The sequence below is a fragment of the Dermochelys coriacea genome, chromosome 6 (assembly GCF_009764565.3).
Source record: "Dermochelys coriacea isolate rDerCor1 chromosome 6, rDerCor1.pri.v4, whole genome shotgun sequence".
Classification (NCBI taxonomy): domain Eukaryota; kingdom Metazoa; phylum Chordata; order Testudines; family Dermochelyidae; genus Dermochelys; species Dermochelys coriacea.
Window position 1 is genome coordinate 70,274,228 of NC_050073.1, and position 17,810 is coordinate 70,292,037.

A 17,810-nucleotide genomic window follows, 5' to 3' on the forward strand; every position below is an offset into this window, starting at 1 on the left:
AACCCAAAGCAGGCAGCATGAAGCCTTCATGTGGATGGAAACAGGGAGGGAAAGCCACAGAACAAGATAGCTAAAAGTGAAAAATAACAAGTAAAAAAATGGAAGAAATTAGAAGAAGATGCGAATTGATAAATAAAGGAGACCAAACAAAGTGGAAAAGGACAGAAGATAGAAAATAGACAGAAATAGATTAACAGATTGTGGCAACTGTAACAGGACATGATGTGAGGGACATAAGAGTGGGCTGCACCAGAACTGGGAAAAGCTGAAATATGGTGTTTGTGAAGTAGCGTACTTCCTGTGGTGTTTTTTCCAGTAGGTTATTTGGCATAAAGCCCCTATTTGGTCACCACGAGGAATGAATGACATGGGAAAACCTATTATAGCTATTTAATGGATATTATCAACAATCTCTCTCTAAAGAGATTGCTGGCACATGTCCTTCTAAGCATGCCAAGGCACTAGGGGCTGATCTTTTCAAAAATAAGTTTACATTTCTTTTGGTTTTATTATTCTTATTAAAAATCAGAAAGTCACAGCATCTGCCAACTATAGAAGCTCTGCCAAAGCAACAAACTTTGCTAATGATTTCAAAGGCAGTGTGAGTGTTAAGAAATTCCTGCTCTTCCTCGAAGCGCTTGCTCAACAGTAATTATTCATGAATAAATAAACCTTTAAAGCACCTACCTTGGCAGATTGTACAATGGTGCCATCCTGAAACAAGCAACAACAGCCCTTTTGCGTTGTTTTGACAAGAGTTTGTGCCAAACAGCTTTTTTTGATCTTAATGGTTGCTCGACCTATGGGAAAACGCTTCCATCAATATGTGCAGTACAAACACTTCAGATTCAGTTAAAATTCAATTGCATGAGTGGCAAGTAAACTGATTAGTGGATACTACAAAAGCTTCATTTCTTCTTAGAAATGTTGCTTTTCTAATAAAAATCATTTTTGTAATTACTTAGGGCCATATACAGTTCTCAATCTACATACAAAACTCCAATTGACGTCAACAAATCTCACATGTGGATGAAGGGTAAAATTTCCAAAATGTGACTTCTGTGAATAAATAAATTTGCAGGCACCATCACTCATGTAAACAATTTTTGCACTATTATTTTTGCATGAAAATGACAGATTTTTTTATGGGCAGAACGCAAATCAGGTTCAAATGAATTTTTATATTTAAATTATATAATTTGAATGAATATGCAAGAGTGTGCAGACATTGCCAATACAAAGTATTCCTATGTGTAGAAATGGAAAACAGGTGGAAGTCACTTTGAAAATATGTATATTAAAATCTTACATGTATGCACACGCAACTTTTTTAAATTAAAAAGTTGTGTGCTGAATTTCTGCACTATTGCTTGGGGATTGTTTATAGAATTTTTCGGGGGCAAATAGAAATGTTCTGATTGCTCTTCTAAGTAGAACTTTGAAAGTTTAGCAGTTGACACTTTAAATTTACAATATACACATTTTAGTTTTAAGCAAAAAGAAAAGGAGTACTTGTGGCACCTTAGAGACTAACAAATTTATTTGAGCATAAGCTTTCGTGAGTTACAGCTCACTTCATTGGATGCATTCAGTGGAAAATACAGTGGGGAGATTTATATGCACAGACAGAGAACACGAAACAATGAGTTTTATCATACACACTGTAAGGAGAGTGATCACTTAAGATGGGCTATTACTAGCGGGGTGTGGGGGGGGAGGAAGAAAACCTTTTGTGGTGATAATCAAGGTGGGCCATTTCCAGCAGTTGACAAGAACGTCTGAGGAACAGTGGGGGTGGGAGGGGGAATAACATGGGGAAATAGTTTTACTTTGTGTAATGACCCATTCACTCCCAGTCTCTATTCAAGCCTAAATTTATTGTATCCAGTTTGCAAATTAATTCCAATTCAGTAGTCTCTCGTTGGAGTCTGTTTTTGAAGTATTTTTTGTTGAAGAATAGCCACTCTTAGGTCTGTAGTGAGCTGTAGCTCACGAAAGCTTATGCTCAAATAAATCTGTTAGTCTCTAAGGTGCCACAAGTACTCCTTTTCTTTTTTGTGAGTGACCAGAGAGATTGAAGTGTTCTCCGACTGGTTTTTGAACGTTATAATTCTTGATGTCTGATTTGTGTCCATTTATTCTTTTACGTAGAGACTGTCCAGTTTGACCAATGTACATGGCAGAGAGGCATTGCTGGCACATGATGGCATATATCACATTGATAGATGCGCAGGTGAATGAGCCTCTGATAGTGTGGCTGATATGATTAGGCCCTATGATGGTGTCCCCTGAATAGATATGTGGACACAGTTGGCAATGGGCTTTGTTGCAAGGATAGGTTCCTTGGTTAGTGGTTCTGTTGTGTGGTGTGTGGTTGCTGGGGAGTATTTGCTTCAGGTTGGGGGGCTGTCTGTAAGCAAGGACTGGCCTGTCTCCCAAGATCTGTGAGAGTGATGGGTCATCCTTCAGGATAGGTTAGCACCGTAGTGTCCAAGAAGTGGATCTCTTGTGTGTACTGGTCCAGGACAAGGTTGATGGTGGGATGGAAATTGTTGAAATCATGGTGGAATTCCTCAAGGGCTTCTTTTCCATGGGTCCAGATGATGAAGATATCATCAATGTAGCGCAAGTAGAGTAGGGGCATTAGGAGACAAGAGCTGAGGAAATATTGTTCTAAGTCAGCCATAAAAATGTTGGCATACTGTGGGGCTATGCGGATACCCACCATCAACCTCGGCCTGGACCAGTCCACACAAGATATCAACTTCCTGGACACTATGGTGCTAATACGCGATGGTCACATAAACACCACCCTATACCGGAAACCTACTGACCGCTATTCCTACCTACATGCCTCCAGCTTTCACCCAGATCACACCACACGATCCATTGTCTACAGCCAAGCTCTACGATATAACCGCATTTGCTCCAACCCCTCAGACAGAGACAAACACCTACAAGATCTCTATCAAGCATTCTTACAACTACAATACCCACCTGCTGAAGTGAAGAAACAGATTGACAGAGCCAGAAGAGTACCCAGAAGTCACCTACTACAAGACAGGCCCAACAAAGAAAATAACAGAACGCCACTAGCCATCACCTTCAGCCCCCAACTAAAACCTCTCCAACGCATCATCAAGGATCTACAAGCTATCCTGAAGGATGACCCATCACTCTCACAGATCTTGGGAGACAGGCCAGTCCTTGCTTACAGACAGCCCCTCAACCTGAAGCAAATACTCCCCAGCAACCACACACCACACAACAGAACCACTAACCAAGTACCTATCCTTGCAACAAAGCCCGTTGCCAACTGTGTCCACATATCTATTCAGGGGACACCATCATAGGGCCTAATCACATCAGCCACACTATCAGAGGCTCGTTCACCTGCACATCTACCAATGTGATATATGTCATCATGTGCCAGCAATGCCCCTCTGTCATGTACATTGGTCAAACTGGACAGTTTCTACATAAAAGAATAAATGGACACAGATCAGACGTCAAGAATTATAACATTCAAAAACCAGCCGGAGAACACTTCAATCTCTCTGGTCACTCGATTACAGACCTAAGAGTGGTTATTCTTCAACAAAAAATACTTCAAAAACAGACTCCACCGAGAGACTGCTGAATTGGGATTAATTTGCAAACTGGATACAATTAATTTAGGCTTGAAGAGAGACTGGGAGTGAATGGGTCATTACACAAAGTAAAACTATTTCCCCATGTTATTCCCTCCCACCCCCCACTGTTCCTCAGACGTTCTTGTTAACTGCTGGAAATGACCCACCTTGATTATCACCACAACAGGTTTTCTTCCTTCCCCCGCCCCTGCTAGTAATAGCTCATCTTAAGTGATCACTCTTCTTACAGTGTGTATGATAAAACCCATTGTTTCATGTTCTCTGTGTGTGTATATTAACCTCCCCACTGTATTTTCCACTGAATGCATCCGATGAAGTGAGCTGTAGCTCATGAAAGCTTATGCTCAAATAAATTTGTTAGTCTCTAAGGTGCCACAAGTACTCCTTTTCTTTTGCGAATACAGACTAACATGACTGCTACGCTGAAACCTAGTTTTAAGCAGAAACTATTGTTCAACAGGTACATTTGATGGAGCAATTTAAACATCACTTTACAATATGTGCTTTGAGGAAAGAACCTCATGTTCTAATTTAAAGTAAGTACTTTATAAATGTAGTCCTTATCACCTGCTCCAGATGATAGACAGCTGCTGAGATTCTCTGCACCCGTTCCACAGCTTTCTCAGGATCAGTAGGCTCCTCACTTTTCAAAATGTCCTTGTACAGGTTCAACTGCCATTTCACAGCTGGGTCATCAGACTAAAATCAAGATATTTCATATGGATAATACATTTCTCAAATAATAAATGAGTCTTTTTATGCTCCTTAATCTAAAAAACAAACAAACTAATTGAGGGCTTTTAAGCACAGTACATTGGTCCACATCAGAGAAAAGTAAATTCTAGTGTGCAATAGTATGTCACACCTTAACTGGCCTGTATGGACTCTGCTGACACATAATATAAGTTCACTAGTGCATATTACTACAGTTACCTTTCAAACAGTTCTATATTAACATGACCAGGGAACTTTTAGTGACTACCAGCAGGGTCCAAATGGGCCATTTAGTGCATAGCATATTAGTGTGCACCAGAATTTACACCTTTCTGATGAGGATTAATGCATTGTGTGGACAAGTCCTGCCTTAATATAATGAATATGACTACTACCACTGATTCACAAGGATAAGAGATAGATAGTCCCATTTCATTTTCGTCATTCAACTCAGTCTTCCCATTTGCCTCCATTATCTGTAACCATGGCACAAAGGTCCACAAACTACTAAGACAGCTGGACTTAAATTCTGTAACAAGGCTCCATTGGTTCTCATGATTGCTGGTGAAGCATTCCGGGAATTTTGTGGCGTCTTCATGAAAATAAAAAATATGGAACCTGATATAGAATTATGTATGAAAAAGTACAATACCCGCAGTAGTGTGAACTGTGTGCTGTCTATTTTGATATTAAAATAAATGTATTTTATATTGCACTTATATTTTTTATTTTGCAGTATTTCACAGATTTTTGTTTTGACAATGCAGAACTGCACTGCACAATCTGCCATGGGGAAGCTGGGGTTTCAACAGGTCAGTAGGGCACAACTGGGGCTTTTGGTGCTGGTGGAGGTATGGAAGGCATTTGGGGATTGTGGAGTAAGCACATAAAATAGATGCTTTTGCTGGAATGACCAGTAGTGAGATAGTTAAAGTTCAACTTTAGGTTCCAAAATGAGTACCCTTTGGAGAATAGGATGCTTCAAATTTCTTAGCTAGATCAGCGGGGTCTGAAGCCAGACCCAGCTGGATGAATAATCAGCTAAATGAAGATACAGTAAGAGATAATGAAATATCACAAAGCAAGAGTAGGGACAGCAAGAAGGACAGAAGTACAAATGCTGACTGAAGTAGTAGTCAGGTAGGTGTTACGGTTAGTGAAAGGAATATATCTAATCCAGGTAAAAAACCGAATATGGTGCAAGGGAAATACTGAAATGCTTGTACATGAACACAAGGAGTCTGGGTAATAAAATGGAGGAACTGCAACTACTGGTGCAGAAGGTTTAAACTGGATAGTAAAAGGATTACAGAAATGATAGACTAGCACTCAAGAGTCACATACAGGTATTGAAAGGGATGTGCTGTTTAGGAGAGATAAGAATAAAGGTAAAGGTGGTAGGATAGAACTGTACATCAATTAAGTGATTAACTGTAAAGGAATAAGAAGTGATAGTATGAACAAAACAGAATCTGTTTCGCTCAAAATCACTTTGAGGCAGGATTGTAAAAAGTTCTGTTGGGATTGCATAAGGGTCTGCTATAGACTCATATATGGATAGTGATCACTTTAATATTATTAGAGAGATAAATACTATAAGGAATTGTGCCATAATTGGAGACTCTAGCTTCCCAGATACAAATTGGAGAATAAATATTAATAATAATGGTAGGGCCCAGTTATTCTTGGATATGATAGATGACAGCTTTCTTCATCAAACTGTCATCGAACCAAGAAGAGGTGATGCAATTTTAGACTTAGTTTTAGTAAGTAGAGGACATCAGAGCAAAGTTGATTGTAGGAAATAACCTTGAATTGAGTGATTATGAGATGATTCCATTTAAATTAAATGTAAGTATAATCAAAACCAGATAGTCAACTATGATTTTTTACTTCAAAAGGGCAGACTTTAGGAAATTAAGGGAATTAGTTAAAGGAGTCAATTGGACTGAAAAGCTCAAAGACTTAAATGTAAAGGCTTGGAATTTCTTCATATCAACTATACAAAAACTATCTGAATTTTGCATCCCAAGCAAGGAAAAAAAATTGTAGCGAAAGGCTCCAGTCACAGCTGGATGAATGACCACCCAAAAAAACGTTATTAGGAGTAAGTGGAGAGCCTATAGGCTATGGAAAAAGGGGTTGATCAACAAAAAACCCCAACCCTAAATCTTGGATGTTGAAAAATGTAGAAATAAAGTGAGAATTGATAAAAATCAAGTTGAATTAGTTTTTACCAAGAAAATTAAAATAAATAATAAGACTTTTTTTTAGTTATATAAATAAAAAAAGAATAATGAAGGATGAGGCTGGGCTGCTATGCAGTGTGGATGGGAAGGAAATTAAAGATAATCTAGATATGGCCCAAAAACTAAGCGAATACTTTATCTCAGTTTTCACAAAGAATGATAACAAGGAACATGTACATGAAGGCAGGACGGATGATGGAAACGTGTGTGGAAATGGAAATTATTAAATCTGAGGTGTAAGAAAAACTTAATGTGCTCAAATCAGGGGGACTGGATAATTTCCATCCAGAATGCTGAAAGAATTGGAATGTATGATTACAACTCTGTTAGCAAGGATTTTTAATACATCTATTTATTTGGGGATAGTGCAATATGACTGGAGAATAGCTAATGTCATGCTTATATTTAAGAAGGTGGGCGGGGAGTGATCCCAGCTCTTCCCACCCCGACTGCACCCCAGGCCCCACCCCCACTTCACCACTTCCCCCAAGACCCTCCTGCCTGCCCCACCCTGCCTCTTCCCACCCAGTTCTGGCTCCTACCCCTCTCCCCAGGACCTCCTGCACACTGTGGAACAGCTGATCCACAGCAGGTGTGAGGCGCTGAAAGGGAGAGGGAGGAGTTGATCAGTGGGGCTGCCCAGGGGTGGGAGGTGCTAGGGGGGTGGGAGTGGGGAGCTTGGCTGCCGGTGGGTGCTAAGCACCTGCTAATTTTTTCCCGTGGGTCCACCAGTTCTGGAGCATCCATGGAGTCAATGCCTATTGTGACAGGGTCAGGCCAGATGGCTACAGGAGAGTAACAGAAGGCAGATATATTAGCCCCGGGTTAAATTGGTCCCTTTTCCCTGGGTAAGGTAACAGGAAAGGAACCTTCTGGAGATAAGAAAGACAGACAGGCTAATTAGAACACCTGCAGCCACTCAAGAAACTGCTAGAATCAAGTAAGGCAGGCTAACCAGCGCACCTGGGTTTAAAAAGGAAATCACTTCAGTTTGTGGTGTGTGTGTAAGGAACTGGGAGCGCGAGGCGCTAGGAGCTGAGAGTGAGAACGCATACTGTTGGAGGACTGATGTGTACAAGCATTATCAGACATCAGGAGGAAGGTCCTATGGTGAGGATAAAGAAGGTGTTGGGAGGAGGCCATGGGGAAGTAGCCCAGGGAGTTGCAGCTGTTGCACAGCTTTTCCAGGAGACACTCTAAACAGCTGCATTCCACAGGGCCCTGGGCTGGAACCGGAGTAGAGGGCGGGCCTGGGTTCCCCCCAAACCTCCCAACTCCTGATCAGACACAGAAGGAGCTGACCTGGACTGTGGGTTCATGAAAATGGCCAAACTGAGGGCTGTTGTGAAGCTCCAAGGCGAGCAAATCTGCCAATAAGCGCAAGACCCACCAAGGTAGAGGAGGAACTTTGTCACACTATGCCTAGGGCTCACTTTTGGCTTATGTCTTATGTTCCTAAAAACTCATATCTCAAAGTTTCAGCCAGCCACCTGTAGGGGTAAGAAAGGAATATTTCACCCCCACCCAATGTATTCTGTAGTGTTGGGGTTTTTTTTAATCTCCTTCCTCTGAAGCATCAGCGATGGAACATTAGACAGAGAGGGTCAAGTCTCTGAGGTGGGTCCAAGCATTATCTCTCTCAGATGCTTCACCGTCTGGTTCTTGCTTACATGCTCAATGTCTGATTGCCGTATATGGGGTTGGAAAGGTATTTTCTCCCAGGTCAGATTGGCAGTGAGCTGAATGTTTTTTTGCCTTCCTCTGCATGTGGGTGCAGCATTACCTAGACATATTTCATTTAAACATTTCCCTGCCATTGCAGGGGTCTTGGGACTGTTCAGCTCGGAAAAGAGATAACTGAGGGGGTATATGATAGAGGTCTATAAAATCATGAATGATGTGGAGAAAGTGAATTTACTCCTTCACATAACACAAGAACCAGGGGTCACCCAATGAAATCACTAGGCAGCTGGTTTAAAAACATAAGGTAGTACTTCATACAACACACAGTCAATCTGTGGAACTCATTGCCAGGGGATGTTGTGAAGGTCAAAAGTACAACTGAGTTCAAAAAAGAATTAGATAGTGTGACAGGGTCAGGCCAGATGGCTACAGGAGAGTGATAGAAGATAGATATATTAGTCCCAGACTAAGGAGGTCCCTTTTCCCGGAGTAAGGTAATGGGCTGTTCCAGAACAATCAGGAAGTTGCTGGAACCAATTAAGGCAGGCTAATTAAGACACCTGGAGCCAATTAAGAACCTACCACAATCAATTAGGACAGGCAGGCTAATCAGGGCACCTGGTTTTAAAAAGGACCTCACTTCAGTTAGTGAGGTGCTTGCGAGGAGCTGGGAGAAAGAGATGGTTGGGAGATGTCCAAGTAATCTCCACACTGGATTTTAGCATTGAGAGGGAAGAAAACAAAGTAAGAAAGGATACAGCCGTGGGTAGGAGAATGGATATAAGGAGGAAGGGCAGTGTGGATACCAGTCTAATAGGTTATACTGGCTGTAGAATGACCATGCCTAATCGGGTACAGAATGTGAGCGAGACCAAACAGCAAAAATTAAGATGTTTGTACACCAATGCAACGAGCCTAGGTAACAAAATGGAGGAACTAGAGCTACTGGTGCAGGAAGTGAAACTAGATATTATAGGGATAACAGAAACATGGTGGAATAGTAGTCATGACTGGACTGTGGGTATTGAAGGTTATGTGTTGTTTAGGAAAGACAGAAATAAAGGTAAAGGAGGTGGAGTAGCATTGTATATCAATGATGAGGTAGAATGTAAAGAAATAAGAAGCAATGGAATGGATAAGCGTCTGTCTGGGCAAAAATTACATTGGGGAAGAAAACTACTAGAGCCTCCCCTGGGATAGTGCTTGGGGTGTGCTATAGACGGCCGGGATCTAATTTGGATATGGATAGAGCCCTCTTTAATGTTTTTAATGAAGTAAATAATAATGGAAACTGCGTGATCATGGGAGACTTTAACTTCCCAGATATAGACTGGAGGACGAATGCTAGTAATAATAATAGGGCTCAGATTTTCCTAGATGTGATAGCTGATGGATTCTTTCATCAAGTAGTTGCTGAACCGACTAGAGAGGATGCCATTTTAGATTTGGTTTTGGTGAGTAGTGAAGACCCCACAGAAGAAATGGTTGTAGGGGACAATCTTGGTTCAAGTGATCATGAGCTAATTCAGTTCAAACTGAACAGAAGGATTAACAAAAATAAATCTGCAACTAGGGTTTTTGATTTCAAAAGGACTGACTTTCAAAAATTAAGGAAATTAGTTAGGGAAGTGGATTGGACTGAAGAACTTATGGATCTAAAGGCAGAGAAGGCCTGGGATTACTTTAAATCAAAGCTGCAGAAGCTATCAGAAGCCTGCATCCCAAGAAAGGGGAAAAAATTCATAGGTAGGAGTTATAGACCAAGGTGGATGAGCAAGCCTCTCAGAGAGGTGATTAAGAAGAAGCAGAAAGCATACAGGGAGTGGAAGATGGGAGGAATCAGCAAGGAAAGTTACCTTATTGAGGTCAGAACATGTAGGGATAAAGTGAGACTGGCTAAAAGTCAAGTAGAGTTGGACCTTGCAAAGGGAATTAAAACCAATAGTAAAAGGTTCTATAGCCATATAAATAAGAAGAAAACTAAGAAAGAAGAAGTGGGGCTGCTAAACACTGAGGATGGAGTGGAGGTTAAGGATAATCTAGGCATGGCCCAATATCTAAACAAATGCTTTGCCTCAGTCTTTAATAAGGCTAAAGAGGATCTTAGGGATAATGGTAGCATGACAAATGGGAATGAGGATATGGAGGTAGATATTACCATATATGAGGTAGAAGCGAAACTGGAACAGCTTAATGGGACTAAATCGGGGGGCCAGGATAATCTTCATCCAAGAATATTAAAGGAATTGGCACCTGAAATAGTAAGCCCATTAGCAAGAATTTTTAATGAACCTGTAAACTCAGGGGTTGTACTGTATGATTGGAGAATTGCTAACATAGTTCCTATTTTTAAGAAAGGAAAAAAAAAAGTGATCCGGGTAACTACAGGCCAGTTAGTTTGACATCTGTCGTATGCAAGGTCTTGGAAAAAATTTTGAAGGAGAAAGTAGTTAAGGACATTGAGGTCAATGGTAAATGGGACAAAATACAATATGGTTTTACAAAAGGTAGATCGTGCCAAACCAACCTGATCTCCTTCTTTGAGAAAGTAACAGATTTTTTTAGACAAAGAAAACGCCATGGATCTAATTTACCTAGATTTCAGTAAGGCATTTAATACCGTGCAAACATGGGGAATTATTAGTTAAATTGGAAAAGATGGGGATCAATATGAAAATTGAAAGGTGGATAAGGAAATGGTTAACAGGGAGACTACAGCGGGTCCTACTGAAAGGTGAACTGTCAGGCTGGAGGAAGGTTACCAGTGGAGTTCCTCAGGGATCAGTTTTGGGACCAATCTTATTTAATCTTTTTATTACTGACCTCAGCAAAAAAAGTGGGAGTGTGCTAATAAAGTTTGCGGATGATACAGAACTGGGAGGTATTGCCAATTTAGAGAGAGACCGGGATATCATACAGGAAGATTTGGATGACCTTGTAAACTAGAGTAATAGTAAAAGGATGAATTTAATAGTAAGAACTGTAAGGTTATGCATTTAGGGATTAATAACAAGAATTTTAGTTATAAGCTGGGGACGCAACAATTAGAAGTAACGGAGGAGGAGAAGGACCTTGGAGTATTGGTTGATCATAGGATGACTATAAGCCGCCAATGTTATATGGCCGTGAAAAAAGCTAATGCGGTCTTGGGATGCATCAGGAGAGGCATTTCCAGTAGGGATAAGGAGGTTTTAGTACCATTATACAAGGCACTGGTGAGACCTCACCTAGAATACTGTGTGCAGTTCTGGTCTCCCAGGCTTAAGAAGGATGAATTCAAACTGGAACAGGTACAGAAAAGGGCTACTAGGATGATCCGAGGAATGGAAAACCTGTCTTATGAAAGGAGACTCAAGGAGCTTGGCTTGTTTAGCCTAAATAAAAGAAGGTTGAGAAGAGATATGATTGCTCTCTATAAATATATCAGAGGGATAAATACCAGAGAGGGAGAGGAATTATTGAAGCTCAGTACCAATGTGGACAGAAGAACAAATGAATATAAACTGGTCATTGGGAAGTTTAGACTTGAAATTAGATGAAGGTTTATAACCATCAGAGGAGTGAAGTTTTGGAATAGCCTTCCAAGGGAAGCAGTGGGGGCAAAAGACCTATCTGGCTTTAAGATTAGACTTGATAAGTTTATGGAGGAGATGGTATGATGGGATAACATGATTTTGGCAATTAATTGATCTTTAAATATTCATGGTAAATAGGCCCAATGACCTGAGATGGGATGTTAGATGGGGTGGGATCTGAATTACTACAGAGAATTCTTTCCTGGGTATCTGGCTGGTGAATCTTGCCCATATGCTCAAGGTTTAGCTGATCGCCATATTTGGGGTCGGGAAGGAATTTTCCTCCAGGGCAGATTGGAAGAGGCCCTGGAGGTTTTTCGCCTTCCTCTGTAGCAAGAGGCACGGGTCACTTGCTGGAGGATTTTCTGCTCCTTGAAGTCTTTAAACCACGATTTGAGGACTTCAATAGTTCAAACATAGGTGAGAGGTTTTTTTGCAGGAGTGGGTGGGTGAGATTCTGTGGCCTGCGTTGTGCAGGAGGTCAGACTAGATGATCATAATGGTCCCTTCTGACCTTAATATCTATGAATCTATGAAAGAGGGGTGCAAGAAGCTGGGAGTGAGAAGGTGTACTGCTGGAAGACTGAGGAGTACAAGCGTTATCATCCATCAGGAGGAAGGTCCTGTGGTGAGGGTAAAGAAGGAGTTGGGAGGAGGCCATGGGGAAGTAGCCCAGGGAGTTGTAGCTGTCACACAGCTGTTACAGGAGACACTGTGGACAGCTGCAATCCACAGGGACCTGGGCTGGAACCCGGAGTAGAGGGCAGGCCCAGGTTCCTCCCATCCCCCTCAACTCCTATTTGATACAAGAGGTGGTGACCAGGACTGTGAGTCCCACCAGAGAGGAAGGTCCCTGGCCTATCCCCTGACCCACTAGGTGGGTCAGCAGAGACTGCGGGGATTGTTCTCCTCCCTTTCCCCATGTTGGCCAGTGATGAGGTTAGCTGAGTGAACGTCAGTTTTGAGCCACTAGCAAAAGTGGCCGAACTGAGGGCTCCCGTGAATCTCTGAGGTGAGCAAATCCACCAATAAGCACAGGACCTACCAAGGCAGAGGAGGAACATTGTCACAACAGGTTCATGGAGAATAGGTCCATCAATGGCTATTAGCCAAGATGGGCAGGGATGCAACTCCATGCTCTGGGTGTCCCTAAACCTTTGACTGCCAGAAGCTGGGACTGGATGACAGGGCATGGATCACTTGATAAACTGCCCTCTCCTGTTCACTCCCTCTGAAGCAGCCATTGTCAGAAGACAGAGCACTAAGCTACATGGACCATTGGTCTCACCCAGTATGACCATTCTCATGTTCTTATGCACACTTGGTCCCTCCTATTCTCTGCCTGAACATACAATAGTCTAATCTCTGATGGGCTGTAATACTTCAGTCTAATTTTGGTTGTTGGGGTTAGTGGGCGGATGCTGAATGGTGTTGGTGGCCTGTGATACACAGGAGGTCAGACGAGATAATCTGATGGGTTCGTGCTGGTCTTAAACTTTATGACTCTCAAAGCTACTATTTCAGGCTGTTTGCAGACAAGCCAACATAACTCCATCAGTTTACACTTTCATGTAGAAAGTTTTCTTTGAAACAATACAGCTAGAAATATTGGCCTAAATTTTTAAAAGTGATTTTGGGTGCCCAATTTGAGATACCTTAAAGGGGCCTGATAATTCCCAAGTGCTGAGCACTTGTCTTTTTAAAATTTCTTACTTTTAGTACATGAAATCACTAGTCACTTTTGAAAATGTAAGCTGTTACTGATTTAGAAAATGAAAATTTCGTTTTTAAAGCCAAATTTTGTGACACAACATGGGTTTTGTACCCAAGGCCTGATCCAGAGCCCAATGAAATTAATTGAAAGATTCTCATTCACTTCAACAGCTTTTGGCCCAGAACCTAATTATGAGGATTTATATAATACTTTAGACCCTGTTTTGGTACCATCAGGGAACGTGTTTAAACCAATTTAAGTATCAAGTTACTTAAGCAGTACAAACTTTACTAAGCTTTTAAAAAGTCTAAACTATTTAACTTAAACTAAGACTTTAGACAAAAAAAAAGGAATAATCTGGTTAAAATTAAGAACGTAGTTCAATATAATGTGGAAAAGTATTCAAAGAAACGTAATTTGGGGTGGGGCAGAGGAGAGTCAAGTTAAAAACTGAAACAATTTTGTTTTCATTAACCTTAAAAATGAGATTATTTTAAACAAAATTATAGCTTTAAATCTAAAAAACTGCTTTTCTTCAAACATGTTGTATTTTATAGAACTTATTGAATCCTAAAAGCCAAGGAAAGCTGGAAAAAAAGTGATCTGGCAGAAAAAAAAGTGGACAGAAATTATTTTTAAAATTTTCATTATGGAAATCGGAGTGAACATGACATGCAAGTGCAAACTCCATATTTAAAAATGTTAGCCTACACCAATTATATCTAATTTTAAAAAGATTATTTTAATATTACCTTTTCCTGCAAATGCAAGTTGTTACGTAAATGTTCTTTGACTTCTTCGTCTGTGTCCCTCTGTGGAAAAGATATAAATGTGTTCTATTTCTGTTTGAGATTTCTCTTATAAAAACTTTTGTATGAGATAAATTCAGAATATAGAATAGATATTCATTCAGGGTACTGCCACATAACACACAGTTTTGTTTTTTTTAATTACACAAATTGTTGGGAAAAATATTTGGGTTCAATGTTCAAAAAAAGAACTATTTAAATTGTGGCCATAAATCATAGACCAGAGTGTCTGCTAAAGAGCTCTCAGGATTTAGTCCTAAAAGTACACGTGTTGAAGATTAGGAGAAACTGTGGGAAAATTGGAAGTTGTTTGTACACCTCCATATTTTATACACTGCAAATGTATATTTTACAGATATAATTACCCTATCACACACTGACATAGTTAATTTGCAACACATATTTAGGCGTTTACGTTTCAAAGTTTGGCTTCAAAAGTTCAATTTTACTATTTTGAAAATTATTGTAAAATTAGACTTACATGACTGTATCTAATCTTAGCCAAAGAAATCAGCTCTTGATCTCCAGGAGTGCACATATTCAAACCAATAGGAAGCATCTTTTTAAGTGCAGCTACAATCAAGGACGTCTGTATTGAATACAAATCCCCTCTACGCTTCAATTTCTTTCGCTCTTGGTCTTGCCCTCCAGACTACAAGTAAAAGATCCGTAGGTAACTGATTATGTAATTTACCCCAAATGACATACTTTCCTTACACACAAAATCCTCACTGTTCATGGTCCAACCAGACTATAGTAATTGAAGTAGCTATATTTTGAATAGTTAGAAGTGGTAAAATAAAAGTGAACTGTATACTTTATGTGGAAAATGTAAAAAAAACAAAAACAAAAAGAAAACTTCCTGCTATGCAATAATGTGATAGTAATACTCGTTTTCATAATACTAACCTTGTTTTGTATGTATGTGCATACATGTAACTATAACTTCTGGGTCTTACACACATCTTGAATCAGACAGGCACATGTAACTAAAAACTGATTCATAATTATAATAGACTGCTTGTTTGCATTTTTAAAGAGACAATTCAATTCCTGTTGCTTAAGTTTTTATTAAGGATTATTCCAGACAAGATTTTCCAAGGTCTTAGTCCTACATACATGGATGGTGCTAATCTGCATTGCTGCTGCCTGAGAAAGATTAAAATCTAAAAGGCACAGAATTCAATTGAACCAAACAATAAGGAAGTGGTGTAGCTGTAAAACAGGACTGTGCTGGCTGGGTTGCAGTTTAAGCAATTCTGTAATGACATCAAACTAAACCATCAGCAGCTTTGGTCACCAAAGGTATTAGAGAAAGGTTGTCCTAGGAAACAGAAGTGAACATGAACACAATAAAATAATATTTGATCTGTCTAACCATATTAAACAACGTGAAATGTTATTTAAAATAAAATATTAAAAAGCATTTTTTCTTTGGATTTAAGATAGCAAATCAAAGCTCTTAGCAATAGCATTGTTTATCATAAAACAGACCCATATGGTTAATGAGCTTATGGTAAACAACGACAACCACCACCGCAACATAAATAGCCCATTCCTGAGTTCCAAATCTAGACTAAATTCGCATTGAATTTAAGGGGAATTTTGCTGGAGATTAGAGCTCAGGATTGAACCTTCAGCATACAAAAAACTACAAAGAGCGGTTGCTTGCACTTAACCCTCCACATCCTCTTCTCTCCGTAAATGAAATGCTAATGCCTATTGTGTTGATATTATACTGTACAAGTTACATGTAAGGATACAGTAGAAGCCATTAAAATACATCATCTGCCAATCATTATCACACAGTTACCATAGATGATATACTAGAAGAATAGAGGAAAATGGTAGTAATCTATATTCCACTCTGTAGTAAATTTTGGCCAAATGTTGTCTTTCAAATGGTGACCACTGTATTTGTAGGCAGCATTACTTAGGTGAAGTGTTTAGCAATTCAGAGGGTACACAAAGTGGATGTGGTTGCCTTTCTTAAGGAACTAGCAACTACAAGAGAGTATTTTGCCTTAAAGATTTGCTTTTGGAAGTGCCTTAGAAAAAGTTTTCTGTAGTAGCATTGTATAATGGCACTATATTTACAATGACATTATTTGTACTCTATTTTGATAGCAGACAAACAAATGCCACAATGTATCACTGGGACCCAGTGGCGTCACTATGCCTCTTAAATATGGGAGGCATCTTGAGAAGAGGAAGCCATATTTTTTTTTCTCACCTCTATTCTTGGGAGGGATATTTTGCCCATCAACGTTTCTTTATTTTCAATTGTAATTGAGACTGGAAGGTGTGTGAGAGTAACAAACACACTTAAAATCAATACATTTGAAAATGGTGAAGAGGTGACCCATTCTGCCTTTGCCACTAGACTTCTGCCTTCCTAAAGTGGCACTGCAGGAAACAATAACTCCTGCTGGTAAATATGCAAGTAGAACTAAGCAAAGAAATTTCAACTATTGGTGACAACAAAACAATGCCTCCCTCTAGAGTGATAGATATCTACACAAATAAAACAATGTCTTCTCTAGATATGTGTGAGACATGATCAAATTGGGTATAGTTTGTTCAAATTGTTTGCAATGATAAAAAGACATTTTTTTCTATCACTTCTGGGGTGAAATACAACCAGTTGTTTAGCAGCACACGTGGACACTAAACTGTTAACTGCTTAAGGCCTTAAGCCTGCTGATGCTAATGGAAACACGTCCATAGAGGTCAATGGGAGAAGGACTTGCCAACAGAATTGGAAGAACTGCAAATATAATTATGATGCAAAGGGAATTCATGTAGGCAGAATATAACTGCCAGAGTTGGCCAGGACATTGGTGTTAACATTCATAATTCTTTCAAAACTTGTCAGGCTATTTTTTCCTGGAGGCCTCTCATCCCAGTGCTGATAAAGCCCACACCTATTTACTTGACAAGGTCTGACAGTATTATTATGTTTATTATTATATATTTATTTATTATCTGTATTATTAGTGCCTAGGAGCTCCAGCCTGAGGTCAGATAGTATAAACTACAATTTCACTTCAGAAATGTCATTTGAAAGATGGAAAGGAAGATGAACTAAGCATAGCTCACTGGGGAATAGGGAATCTCTGAATAGAATAGATAGGGAAAAAGTGGGTATGGTCCAAGCACCCACACAACTACACAACAAGAAGATATGTTTTTAAAAAAATTTTGGAGGACTGATTTTACAACGTCTCATGCAATCTTACTAAACATCATGGGTAGGGAGTGCAATGGAAGTTACTCTGGTACAATATTTTATCCTTATATTTGACTTAGAAAGTCACAAACCAAACATGATATGTTTCCTTTGGGTATACTTAGGAAGTGGTCTCCTGGTGGGTGATTCAACATATTAAACAAGGTAATAGAAGGCAGAAGGT

General features: G+C 39.8%; 1 protein-coding gene across 1 annotated transcript in view; it reads right to left on the reverse strand.

The window, feature by feature from the left end:
• The window catches only part of RYR3 (ryanodine receptor 3), a 529,369-nt gene that overhangs the window by 93,808 nt on the left and 417,751 nt on the right, over positions 1 to 17,810 (reverse strand). Inside the window, exons 72-75 of the mRNA XM_043516837.1 lie at positions 14,879 to 15,049; positions 14,341 to 14,400; positions 4,221 to 4,352; positions 688 to 800 (exon numbers count right to left, since the gene is read on the reverse strand). Of these exons, the coding sequence (XP_043372772.1) occupies positions 688 to 800; positions 4,221 to 4,352; positions 14,341 to 14,400; positions 14,879 to 15,049 (476 nt within the window). The remainder of the gene's footprint in view (positions 1 to 687; positions 801 to 4,220; positions 4,353 to 14,340; positions 14,401 to 14,878; positions 15,050 to 17,810) is intronic.